Source organism: Melanerpes formicivorus, unplaced genomic scaffold (genome assembly GCF_026170545.1).
Source record: "Melanerpes formicivorus ecotype bairdi unplaced genomic scaffold, bMelFor1.0.p_v2 SCAF_9, whole genome shotgun sequence".
Taxonomy (NCBI): Eukaryota; Metazoa; Chordata; class Aves; order Piciformes; family Picidae; genus Melanerpes; species Melanerpes formicivorus.
Window position 1 is genome coordinate 2,726,636 of NW_027142361.1, and position 13,629 is coordinate 2,740,264.

At 43.6% G+C, this 13,629-nt stretch overlaps 1 protein-coding gene across 1 annotated transcript in view; it reads right to left on the minus strand.

Annotated features, from left to right (window-relative positions):
- BMP5 (bone morphogenetic protein 5) overlaps nt 1-9,721 on the minus strand; it is a 105,386-nt gene extending 95,665 nt beyond the window's left edge. Inside the window, exon 1 of the mRNA XM_068142963.1 lies at nt 9,228-9,721. Coding sequence (XP_067999064.1) covers nt 9,228-9,711 — 484 coding nt within the window. The 5' untranslated portion in view covers nt 9,712-9,721. The remainder of the gene's footprint in view (nt 1-9,227) is intronic.
- Nucleotides 9,722-13,629: the final 3,908 nt, after the last annotated feature.

Below are 13,629 nucleotides of genomic sequence, written 5' to 3' on the forward strand. Positions count from 1 at the left end.
AGGAAAAAGGTATCCTATATATGTAATTTTGGGACACTGGCCTAAAACAAGATACCAGAATTCTAAACAACCTTGGCTTTGCAACAATACAATAAACATCATTAAAACAAACAAATAAATAAATACAAACAACCCACAAAAAAAACCCCACCCTAAATAAAATCCAGTAAGGAAGACAAAGTCCTGAACTTGTAGGTGATATAATCAGATCTTTGAAAACTGCAGTGTATTTAGTGAGGATTTATTCTTTGACTGCTGGACCAATCCCAGTTAACTCTTCTGTTACACTCATCAATACTTATGGCGAGCTGCCAAAACACACAGCCATACAAAAGACAGGACAAGGCATAGTCTCAGTCTTGTTGTATCTTTCAAGAATGAAAGAGATGCAAATTCTGGTATAAATTCCAGTATAAAGAGCAGGTGTTTGGAATTTTAACTTCAAAAATAAATGCAGTCTTGTTTTTCTCCCTAGCTGCTTGACAGAATTATAATTGCAGTTGCCTTAATGAATATTTTGTAAATTTGCTTTTGAAAGAGAAGCATTTGCAAATCTGACAGGTTGATATTTATAAAAATTAGCATATAGGTTTCAAATTTTATTCTGCAATAGCACCATTTCTTGTTGGTTCCTCCACCATTTGGAGGAGGAAATTGTCTTCTATGCAGTCCAGGAACATCCTGGATTGCTGGTGCCTTGCTGTGTTGTCCCTCCAGCAGATATCCGGGTGGTTGAAATCACCCATGAGGACCAGGGCTTGTGACCTGGAAGCTGCTTCTATTTGCCTATGGAGGGCCTCATCTGCTTGGATCTGCTGGTCAGGTGGCCTGTAGGAGACCCCCACAGTAATATCTTCTTCCCCTGTCCTGCCTTTAATTTTGACCCATACACTCTCAACTAGCTTATCATCCCTCCCCAGTTGGAGTTCCACTGATTCCAACTGGCTATTGACATAGAGGGCAACACCTCCTCCTCTCCTTCCCTGCCTATCCTTCCTAAAGAGTTTATATCCATCTATGCCTACATCCCAGTCATGGGATTCATCCCACCAAGTTTCAGTAACAGCCACTATGTCGTGGCATCCCAGCAGCACAGTGGCACTTAACTCATCCTGTTTGTTGCCCAAGCTGCGCGCATTCGCATAGAAGCACTTCAGCTGGGCTGGCCCTGTCCTCCTCTTGTGCCAAACCCCCTCGGTTTCCACAGAATGTCCTGGTGGATCATTCGTGGCTTGCCTCAGGGTAGCAAGTTGAGAGCCCTTACCAGCTCTCCTTCTCTCTACTGCTGGTGAGCTGCCCCTCTGTTTGTCACCAGCCAGCAGGAGACTATTAACCCCTTCCCCCTTCAAATCTAGTTTAAAGCCCTATCAATGAGCCCTGCCAATTCCTGCCCCAGGATTCTTATCCCCCTCTGGGACAAGTGTGTCCCATGAGTTGTTTTCAGCTCTGGTGCCTTGAAAACCAGTCCGTGATTGTGGAACCCAAAGCCCTGTCGATGGCACCAGCCCCTGAGCCATGAATTGATCTGTTGGCCCTTCCTCAGTGTGTCCTCATCCATTGCTGACGTTAGAGGGATGGCAGAGAACACGACTTGAGCCCCTGATCCCTTTAGCATTTGCCCTAAGGTTCTGAAGTCTTTCTTAATAGATTGTGAGCCTCTCATTGTTACATCGTCACTGCCCACCTGAAAGACCAGCAGTGGGTAGTAGTCCGAAGGACTCACGAGGTTGGGAATTCTATCTACTACGTCTTTTACTTGGGCACCAGGGAGGCAGCTGACCGCTCTATGAAATGGGTCTGGTCTGCATATTGGGCCCTCTGTTCCCTTCAGTAGGGAGTTTCCTATGACGATGACCCTGCGAGGTTTCTTTTCTGGGTAAGTTTTGGTGGCTGGCCTGAGGCAACCTGTCATTGGTGCAGCTTCTGACCTTCTTGAGTCCTCGACCTTACCAATGACCTGTTCCTCCTGCAGAGCCTCATACCTGTTCTGTAACTGCACTGGAGGCAGCGTGCTGCTCACAGGAGCAGACTTCCTTTGTTTGCATTTCTTCCGTCGGGCAGAGACCTGTTCCCATTGGCCCTGCTCATGTGGGTTACTACAGGGAGGCTGAGAATCTTGCTTCTGGGAAGGTATCAAACTCCCTGTTCCCCTAAGTGTTACCCTCTGTTCTGGTTTAGAAGAGATTACATTATGGGAATCATCAATTTTCTGCTCGCCATCTCTTCTAGCTCTTAGCCTTTCCACCTCTTCTTTTAGTTTGACCACCATGCTCATCAGATCACTGACCTGCTCACACCTGAAACAGGAGCTGCTCCCTCCAGCCTCCATGTCGAGTGCCAGGCTCCAGCACTCACTGCAGCCACCTACCTGAACATCTGCATCCTTGTGTGTGGTCTCTGTTTTGGTGCCCACTGTCCTTCTGCTAGCCTTTGCTCTAGTGGTGACCATCTTGCAGTAACCACCCTCTCCACACAGCTTTTTTTTTTTTTTTTAATTTTTTTTTTATTTTATTTTTTTTTTATTCCCCTGTCAGTGAGAAGGTGAGCTGCGCTCCTCAAGCTGCCTCCTCTCTCCTCAGCCACGCGCTGGGTTCATTGCAAAATGTTTCTACCACGAGACTGACCTCGAATTTCCAGTCCACTTTTCCTGCCAGTGGAAGATGTGGCCAGAGCACATTTTGGGGCAGCAGAATCTCAAAGGTGGTTAACAAAGCTGAGGCCTAATCTTTCCCTGGAGCCCATTGCCTTTTCCTGTTCTAGCAATGCTCACAGGAGCATATGGGAAATACCTGCCTGAAAATCAGAGAGTGTTTTCATTGATTTGTCCCAGTGCACGTTTTATCACCAAAAGATGATAAAGAGGAGAAAATGAGCACAGAAAATATTGGGCAGCTGTTCTGAGGAACTACTGTGAGAAGGTACCCCAGTGTGCTTGTAGAAGAAAACTATACCTGTTGGCTGCTGTTGATATAACTGAGTAAACTAAAGAAATTTCCCATGTGTCATCTTAGTCTAAACTATGAATGAATAAAATCCAGTTTATTTTTATGATTGAGTGCTAACATTCTAGAGAGCCAGTTACAGTTTTTGATGAGTAGAGCTGAACAACAAATAATAAAACCTATTGTGAATCCATTTCCCAAAGGAAATGACTGTTCTGCAGTCCCAGTCTACATTTCTATCTGTCTTATAATTTACATGGCGTAACTAGAATTCCTCCAGGAAATACCATTTGTTCTAAATTAAGGTCTGAAGGCTAAGGAAGGATCACTGAATGTAGTAAAGCTAAAGAACCAAAAATGAAGGACTGCTCGTGTGTCTCTACCATGTTTAGATTACACTGCAGTTTCAGATTCAAAGGTTGCAATGTAAATCATGTTCCTCTTGATTAAGCCTGGAGCACAAGGGACATGGATTACTCTATTTAACATCATGTTTTCAGACCTCTGGCTGCATAAAGGTGAGTTTAGGAGCTGAAGTGATCGTTCAACTTCAATGTACTGATTTTAGTGCAAATGAAGATGTCGTAGGGCTGGGGGAAAGGCCAGGCCTCTCCCCCCCCACTGTGAGTAGAGGGAAAGAAAACTGAAGGGAAGGAAAAAAAAACCTCACAGCTGAATTAGCAAAGCAGTGGGTGCTGTATATTTACAAAGCAATAAAGGATATGCAGGGGAGTATACAGAATTTACAATATTTACAATATATACAAAAATATAAAATAAAGTAGCACAAAAATGAGAGTTCCCCCCTCTGCTGAGGGGGTTCCCCACCTCTGCCCCCCCTTCTCTGCCCCTTTCCCCAGAGAGGGTTAGAAAGAGAGAAAAGAGAAAAAGGAGCAGTGATTCATTAGAAGCAGTTAGGCCGTTACGTGTTAGAAAGTTCTTATCTCTTCCCAAGACCGAGTCTGGCCGAAAGCCCAGAAGCAGCGAGCTGCAAGCCACCGGAGGAGGGGAAGACAGACTGACCAGAAAAGTGCAGGAATGCCCAGGATACTCTGCTGCACTCCCAGTTCAGAAGGTGCTTCCTCTCAATCTACCAATGAAATTCGTTTAGATCCATTTTTTTGTTTACAAACATCCTACCACCATATTCCCTTTCTTAAGGGGACAGCCTCAAACAGTCACAGTCCACCCCTTCTAAATAATTTCATTCGCTGTTCACACTGTCCATCCAATCCAAAATGATATTTACAGTTCGTAAGTAAAGTTCATAGTCCATTCCGGCTATGCTCAGATGTAGATGATTCAAAAGTCCAAGAAAATCAGAAAATGAGAAAAAAAATTGAAAACAGTTTGTTTCTTCGCCGATGAACCAAAGAAAAGGAAACAGGGAATCTCAGGGTCTCTTAGTTGACTCAGGGCTCTCAGGGATCTCGGGGTTCGTGCACCGTTGATTCTTCCTTTAGACGCGATGTAGCTATACAACAGTTTGAAATTAACCTCTTTCAGCCAAAGTTAAATTTCTTTGTGGTATACACTGAATTTCATCATTCTCCTGCATTACCCAATAAGTGTGACCCGGACCTTCAGCTGAAACCACCCCTCAGACAGGTTTAGCCTCTCCTGAGGGTGAAAATACCCAAACAGTTTTACCTAACAGATTCTTTTCTCTAACAACAGGAACTCTATCACCTTCTACTTTCTGTAGCAAATCTGAATGTGCAGGTCCAGCTCGGTTCACTGAATCTCTACTATTTACCAGCCAGGTTGCTTGTGCTAAATGTTTTTCCCAGTTTTTCAAAGATCCACCCCCCATGGCTTTAAGAGTGGTATTCAACAAACCGTTGTAGCGTTCAATCTTCCCTGAAGCTGGTGCACAGTAGGGAATGTGGAATATCCACTCAATACCTGGATAAGTTTCCAACCATCCAGTGTTTGCCTCTACCATAGTAAGCACGTACTGCTTACCAGAACGAGAATGTGGTAGAGTGATGTAGTCAATCTGCCAAGCTTCTCCATACTTGTACTTGGACCATCTGTCACCATACCACAAGGGCTTAAGTCGTTTTGCCTGCTTAATAGCAGCACAAATGTCACAGTCATGGATGACTTGTGTGATAGCATCCATGGAAATGTCTATGGATCTGTCACGAGCCCATTGGTATGTTGCATCTCTGCCTTGATGTCCTGACGAATCATGAGCCCACCGAGCTAGAGAATATCTCACCTTGGTGTTTGCAGTCGAGATCACGATTAGAGTCCATGTCTACTTGAGAAACTCTTGCAGCTAGATCTGCCTGATGGTTGTGTTGCTGTTCCTCAGTAGCTTTGCTCTGAGGAATGTGAGCATCGATGTGTCTCACTTTCACTGGAATTCTCTCGACTCAATCAGCAATGTCCTGCCACAGGTCGGCTGCCCGAATGGGTTTTCCTTTCCTCTGCCAACCACTCTTCTTCCAGTTCTTCAGCCAACCCCATAGAGGACCTGACCTGCTGGGTCCTGAAGGGGTGCATCTATCTAGAAGGGGTAAGAGAGTCCTGGCACTGGAGTTGGCAGGGCTCATTAGGAGGGCTTTAAACTAGGTCTGAAGGGGGTGGGTGAGGCAATCTGTCCCTCTGCAGAGGTAAGAGTAGGGCACAAGGTAGGGTCAGTTGAGAAGTCAGGAACCCAGCTGTGATGCATGTACACCAATGCACACAGCCTGGGCAACAAGCAAGAGGAGTTGAGGTCCTAATCCATCAGGGCAACTATGATATAGTCGCCATCTCAGAAACTTGGTGGGACAGCACCCACGATTGGACTGCTACAATGGGGGGTTACAGGCTCTTTAGGAGAGACAGGCGAGGGAGAAGAGGAGGAGGGGTGGTTCTGCATATTAGAGAGTCACTCTCTGCCACACAACTTGAGGTGGAAGATGAGGTAGTTGAGAGCCTGTGGGTCAAAATCAGAGGACAACCGAACAAATCTGACATCCTGATTGGAATCTGTTACAGACCACCCAACCAGGATGAGGAGGCTGATGAAGTATTCTACAAGCAGCTGGAGGCCGTCTCAAGATCATCAGATCTTGTCCTTGTTGGCGACTTCAACCTCCCAGATATCTGCTGGGAACTTAATTCAGCAGGGAGGAGGCAGTCCAGAAGATTCCTGGAGCGAATGGAGGACTGCTTCCTGACACAGCTGTTAAGCGAGCCTACCAGGGGACAGGCTCTGCTTGACCTGCTGTTCTGCAATAGGGAAGGGCTAGTGGGAGACGTGATCGTGGGAGGCTGCCTAGGGTGCAGTGACCACGAGATAGTGAAGTTTTCAATATGCAGGGAGATAGGGAGGAGCACCAACAGGACCTTCACCTTGGACTTCCGAAGGGCAAACTTCAGCCTATTTAAGAAACTTGTCTGCAAAGTCCCCTGGGTACCAGCCCTCATGAGCCAAGGGGTTCAGGAGGGTTAGACCTACTTCAAACAGGAGCTCCTGAAGGCACAGGAACTGGTAGTTCCCACGTGCCGTAAGGCGAGCCGGCGGGGAAGGCGACCGGCCTGGATGAGCAAGCAGCTCCTGGAGGATTTAAGGGGGAAGAGGAGGCTGTATCACCTTTGGAAGGAGGGGAAGGCTTCTCGAGGTATGTTCAAGGAAGCTGTTAGATTATGTAGAAATAAAATCAGGGAGGCTAAGGCCCAGCTGGAACTGAAGCTGGCCACCACAGTTAAAGACAATAAAAAGCATTTTTATAAATATATTAACAATAAGAAGAAGGGCAGGAAGAACCTGCACTCCCTAGTGGACCTGGAGGGGAACACGGTGACTGAAGACGAGGAGAAGGCTGAGGTCCTGAACACCTTCTTTGCCTCAATTTTTAACAGCAAGGCAGGAGGAGTTCAGGACGAGTGGCCTCCGGAGCTGGGCGATGGGGTCAGGGAGCAGTGTAATGCCCCAGAAATCCATAAGGAATTAGTTCGGGACCTGCTGAGCCACTTGGATATTCACAAGTCCATGGGACCGGATGGGATCCATCCTAGGGTGCTGAGAGAGCTGGCAGATGTGCTATTAATGGTTAAATGGTTACCTATCTCCATGACTTACTTCATTTATATGTTAATTATACTGAAACATAGGATTGTTTAATAAAAATGTTGAAGCTAATCTAGACTGGCCATCAATATTTCTTACGCATGTTACACAGTGGAATGTGTGATAAACCACAATATCCAATATGTATAGAAGGACATTTAAGTGAATTAAGACTTAGATTCACTTAGAGCTGAGACGTACAAACCTGGTATTTACACAGTCATTTTTAATGAGTGAACGGTGTCTATTAATCATAACAACTAGAAAAATTAAGCATCTCATCCTCAGTTTTCACAATTTAGTAATGTAATATATCCTTTAGCTTCTTGAAATTTCTTTCTTAAGGTAGCACTGGCTTTCTGATAAAATGAGAAACACACTAGAAACTTCCCAGTCAAAGAAAGGCACTCAGTGGAAATTTGTGTTCTTCCACAGAGGGTTTTTTTCTGGGGAAGCACAGCAGGAACAGACTAGGACATATCTGACACTGAGCATTCAAAGACCTCTACTCATGTACTGCAAGAAGTCCTCTTGAAATCAAAGACATTTTGTGAAATCAAAGGCTAGGTCACATTGTAAATAGTCCTTAGGGCCACTGATAATATGTTCTGTGACTTATTTACTGGTGGTATTTTTCAGAACACATGAGGAAAATTTTTGCAGCATTGGGGCCTTGGCTAATACTTAGATCAGAGTTGTTTCCTATTTTCTTTTGTAACATTGCCGTTTTACATTCAGCTGACTCCAGATATTCTGAGTAAAGCAAGGCATATAACAATAACTTCAAAGTAACACACTGATAACATGCAACTCTTTCTTAGGAAGAGGAATACATTTTCAAATAACAGAAATGTCTTTTTTATTTTCCCCTGGTCTGATATTTTAGGAGCAAGAGCAGCGTACTAATGTATTTAGAGTTGTGGACATATGTTACTATTAAGCAAAAATAAGTCAGAACTGAACACCTCTTTATCTGACAAATAACCGATGAAAGATAATTTTACTATTATAACTAAACTCTGGAGTGTCTTTTTCCTAGAAATGTGAGTTGTTGAGGACTTTACTTTTTGGAAGCAGTTTTAATCCTGCAGCAAGCATTAAAGTAGACATAAAAGGTACAGAATATGTGTGACAATCTGAAGGTATCTCAGAACATGAGCTGTTTTAAAAGTTTCTACAGAAAGTATTATCAAAAAAAAAAAAGCAAGAGTTCATCAGATTTTTTTTTACCAGATTATGGAGAAACTGAGTTTTCAGTTAAATTTCTTGCTCTTCAGATGAAATAAGAAGGATTTTTTTTAGCTAACTTCATGAGTCTTGAAGCATTTAAAATACTTACAAAAACTTATTTACAGCTTTCTTAATAAGACTTAAGTTGCCTTCTACTAAAGGAATCTTGAACTACTTTTTTAGCCACAGTGTAACTGGTAAGCATGTTTATTATACTCAGAAGCTAATATAATTTACTTTAATCAATTTTTGTATCTGAATTGATATAGTTTTCAAAAGCATTCTTTGCTTGCATGTTTCTGATGTTTAATACCCTATTTATTTCATTTATTTATTATACAGAAAATAAAAACTGTTGCAGACTCTGAGCACCATGGCAGTGTACTAAAACACAGCCTGTGGTTATTGCAGAGAAATAACAAAGAAGCAACAACAGATTATTTAAAATCCAGCCATCCAGCTGAAAAGATAATAAAACTCTGACTGTTACTAACAGAAAAAGACTACTCAAATAACCTAAGAAATTGTTGGTTTTTTTAAATGGCTTGATTTTCACTTTCCCTAACATTCAAGGCTTTAAAATATTAAAAAAAGCTGTTTGTTCACATTTGAGCTTTGAGGAAAACAGTGAGGGAAATAACTGAGCAATAGGTTTAAGTAATTGATTTTTTTGAGATTTAGGAAAAAAAATAGAGTTAGTTGGCCTAAGGCTAGAATTTTCATTACATGAATGAAAGAAAGAAAACAGAAGCCAGCAGAGGGGAGTTATAGAAACTGACTTTATATAAACAGTGCAAAAAATCTATTTTCCATGGCCACCTACAACGTAGCTACTTTACCACCAGTACAACTTTTACCAGTAGCACAGCAGCCTGGGCCCGATCCTGCTGTTTCAGGACAGGCTACGATCCAGCCAAGAGGTGTGCCCCTTGCAAGATCAGGCTAACAGTTTGTCAAAGAGAGAAGAAACAAAAAAATTTTCCACGTACCTAAATTGACAAAGCTCATGACCATCTCAGCATCATTCAGAAAGTTGGTGTCATGCAGGCTGGCTAAGGGAGGATTCTGTGTGGTCAGGGGGGTCATGCGAGATAATTGTATTTTCCGTGCATATCCATTTGGAGAGGCAGGGTATCCTTTCCGTATCCCTCTGCTCTCCCATGCCATTGATCCCTTCAGTGAATACTCCAGCTCCTCTGTATCCTCTTCATTTGTCATGGCATTATACAGGTCCAGCATGAAGAGGGGTGCAGAAGAAGCCTGCTTTCCTGGTGAAAATGGTCTGGGTCTGTGAGGTAAACCCAGGATAGAGAGAATCTCTCTCTGAATCTCCCTTCTCTCATGATTCCGCAGCCTCCTGTAAATAAAACTTGAATGGACATGATTGTCTCCTAAACCTCCCTGTGCATGACCCACCAGAACCCAGCAATTCCAGAGCAAGCCCACAAAAGCTTTGAGTGCAGTTAGGTTCATCTTTGAAAAGGAAAAGAACGCGGGGGGGGGGGGGGGGGGAAGTACATTAGAAAAAAAAAAAAAAGAAAATTTTCTCCTACTTGTTCTGAGTTCCTATGAGGTCTGCTTTCCCAGTGGCTGAAAAACAAAATTTACCTATTCTTCATGTCAATATCATCTCTAAACGTAACATCTTTGGTGACTTCTCTCCCCCCCACCCTGTTTAAATATTACAGAATGTGTCAGGCTGCAGTTATTTCTAAGAAAGCTGAAATTCAGACTTCCAGTGTTCCACTGTTGTTATTGGGTTTTCTGCATTTATGGAGCAGAAGATAAGTATTTTGTCAGCTGACCTAGGCATTCCTATATAAACCTTAGATAACCAGGTCTTTGGTGGGGAGCTGTATTAGCAAGAGCTGTTCTTCTGACACATTGTAGTTCCCAGAGTTATCTTCACTTGTTATTCTGATTTCTTCGTACACCTTGTGCTCTTCCCAAGATAAAATCCTGAGTCACGTATTTCTCTTGATTTGTACCTTGGTGATGTAACAAATATTTGTCCAGCAGCCTGGCGATAACTTTAACATCTTTTGAATCGCTTGAGTGTAAAGTAATTCTAAAGCATGTACTAATCAAATTAATGTGTTGACATGAATTTACTTGCAAGAAAAAACCTTCTGTAAATCCATTCAACACTTTGCAGCTTCTGAACTGTTATTTCCAGCTCTAGCAGGCACAAATATAACAGCTCTCTTCAAGAGAGATCTAAAGACTAATGTAAGCACAACCCTACTGGGAAAGAAGAGGCTTCTCGTAATTTGAAACGGGTATAGCAAAAAAGTCCCTAACCCCTCTCTTGCCAGACAGAGCTTTAAACCTTCCCCCCCCACCACTCCAATTTACAGTAGTAGACCTAATTTTGGCTACTGTATGGTTTGTTGTTGGGGTTTTGGGTTTGTTTGTTTTGTTTTGTTTCTTTCCTGAGAACATGCAGAATTTATTTTAACTTCAACAATTTTTGGAAGAAAGAAAGAAAGAAAGAAAGAAAGAAAGAAAGAAAGAAAGAAAGAAAGAAAGAAAGAAAGAAAGAAAGAAAGAAAGAAAGAAAGAAAGAAAGAAAGAAAGAAAGAAAGAAAGAAAGAAAGAAAGAAAGATGGATGAAGGGTGGTGTAATGCGGACACTCTTGTGCATCTCCTTAGATGTTTATAGTTTAAAAAATTTGAATAGGAAACTCTCATAACAGATTAAATAGAGTCTCATTAATTCAAGAAATGCTTATATTTTAGGCAAGTATATCAAAGAAAGGTGAACTTTTTAATAAACTATGTAGGAAATTTTGTCTGCAAGGCTTGACCCATTCTTCTCTAAAAATGCAAGGAATACAACTTGAATGAAAACGAATTTATTCAGTAAGCAAGATTTCAAATTGTGCGTAGCCAACAGTGTAATTATAACTGTAGTAACAACTTCCCAAAACTGTAATTTGCAATGATAATTTATTCAAATTATATTATGACTCATAAATTTCTATGCTACATTTCCCAGTAAATATCAAAAGCTACGATTTAATCCCACAGCCTATTATGAACTGGAGAAATAAGCAGCTTAATTGAAGAAATAAGAAGTATTAAATATATTTTAAACCTGCTGCCCATGAAGTTAAGGTTCAGTTTACAATTTTTTGACTGCCAGCAGCTGGTGTCTTCCTCTCACTAGAACAAAATCACAATGTAAAACTTCACATAGCTCAGATTATTGGTAGTCTTTCTGCTCACTCCTGTAATTTGCCTTTGCTCTTGAGACTTTCCTTTGATGAAGCGAGGCGGGGGGGAAAAGGACAAAAAAAGGTTAATACATGATGGTGAGGGGAAAAAAACAGGCACATAAAATGCATACTGCTGTGTTTTCCCTTACATGAGTAGCACCTACTCAGCAAATCATGCAGTTGTTAAGTAAATTAGGGAGTGTAACAGCCCTCATCCAGGAACAATTTATCTAGTGTATTAAGCACAAATGAGCTTTTCTCATATATTGTGAGTCCTAGTCTATATTAACAGTCTAGTTCAATTATCATTAAAATGCAGCTGATTCTCTCTCATAAGTCAGCACATGTAATGGACAATGCTTCTCCCAAGGAAGGATTTATTTCATGCTAGACCTGTGAAATTGCACTGAAATTAATTTTGAAGCTATTCAGCAAAAGTTTGGTTCTTTTCAAGCAGAAGAGATGTCAGAATCAGAATATGTTTTCTCTCTTCATTGAGATTTTCCCTCAAAATCCATTTGTTACAAGAAAAGTACCACCACAGTTAAAGATAATAAAAAGCATTTTTATAAATATATTAACAATAAGAAGAAGGGCAGGAAGAACCTGCACTCCCTAGTGGACCTGGAGGGGAACACGGTGACTGAAGACGAGGAGAAGGCTGAGGTCCTGAACACCTTCTTTGCCTCAATTTTTAACAGCAAGGCAGGAGGAGTTCAGGACGAGTGGCCTCCGGAGCTGGGCGATGGGGTCGGGGAGCAGTGTAATGCCCCGGAAATCCATGAGGAATTAGTTCGGGACCTGCTGAGCCACTTGGATATTCACAAGTCCATGGGACCGGATGGGATCCATCCTAGGGTGCTGAGAGAGCTGGCAGATGTGCTAGCTAGGCCACTCTCCATCATTTTCCTCCAGTCCTGGCTCACCGGTGAGGTCCCAGATGACTGGAAACTGGCCAGCGTGGTCCCCATCCACAAGAAGGGTCGGATGGAGGAACCTGGAAACTACAGGCCGGTCAGCCTGACCTCAGTGCCAGGGAAAGTGATGGAGAAGATTATCCTGGCGGCAATAACTGCGCACCTGAAGGATGGCCAAGGGCTCAGGTCCAGCCAACATGGATTCAGGAAGGGCAGATCCTGCCTCTCCAGCCTGATCTCTTTCTATGATCAGGTGACCCGCCTGGTGGATGTGGGGAGGCCTGTGGATGTGGTCTACCTGGACTTCAGCAAGGCCTTTGACACCGTCCCCCACAGCAAACTGCTGGCTAAGCTGTCAGCCCGTGGATTGGACCATTACACTCTGTGCTGGGTTAGGAACTGGCTGGAGGGCCGGGCCCAGAGAGTGGTAGTGAACGGTGCCACATCCAGCTGGCGGCCAGTCACCAGTGGTGTCCCCCAGGGATCAGTGCTGGGCCCTGTCCTCTTCAACATATTCATCGATGATCTGGATGAAGGGGTAGAGTCAGTCATCAGCAAGTTTGCAGATGACACAAAGTTGGGGGCAGATGTTAGTCAGTTAGAGGGTAGAAAGGCTCTGCAGAGGGACCTCGACCGACTGGTCAGATGGGCAGAATCCAATGGGATGTCATTCAACAAGTCCAAGTGCCGAGTGCTGCACTTTGGCTACGGCAATCCCATGCAGAGCTACAGGCTGGGGTCGGAGTGGCTGGAGAGCTCCCAAACAGAGAGTGACCGGGGGGTGCTGATCGACAGCCACCTGAATATGAGCCAACAGTGTGCCCAGGTGGCCAGGAGGGCCAATAGCATCCTGGCCTGCATTAGGAATGGTGTGGCCAGCAGGAGCAGGGAGGTCATTGTGCCCCTGTACTCTGCTTTGGCTAGGCCGCACCTTGAGTACTGTGTCCAGTTCTGGGCCCCTCAGTTTAAGAAAGACATCAAAACACTTGAACGTGTCCAGAGAAGGGCAACAAGGCTGGTGAGAGGCCTTGAACACAAGCCCTATGAGGAGAGGCTGAGGGAGCTGGGATTGTTTAGCCTGGAGAAGAGGAGGCTCAGGGGTGACCTCATTGCCCTCTACAACTACCTGAAAGGTGGTTGTAGCCAGGAAGGGGTTGGCCTCTTCTCCCAGGCAACCAGCACCAGAACAAGGGGACACAGTCTCAAGCTGCGCCAGGGGAGGTTTAGACTCGAGGTGAGGAGGAAGTTCTTCACCG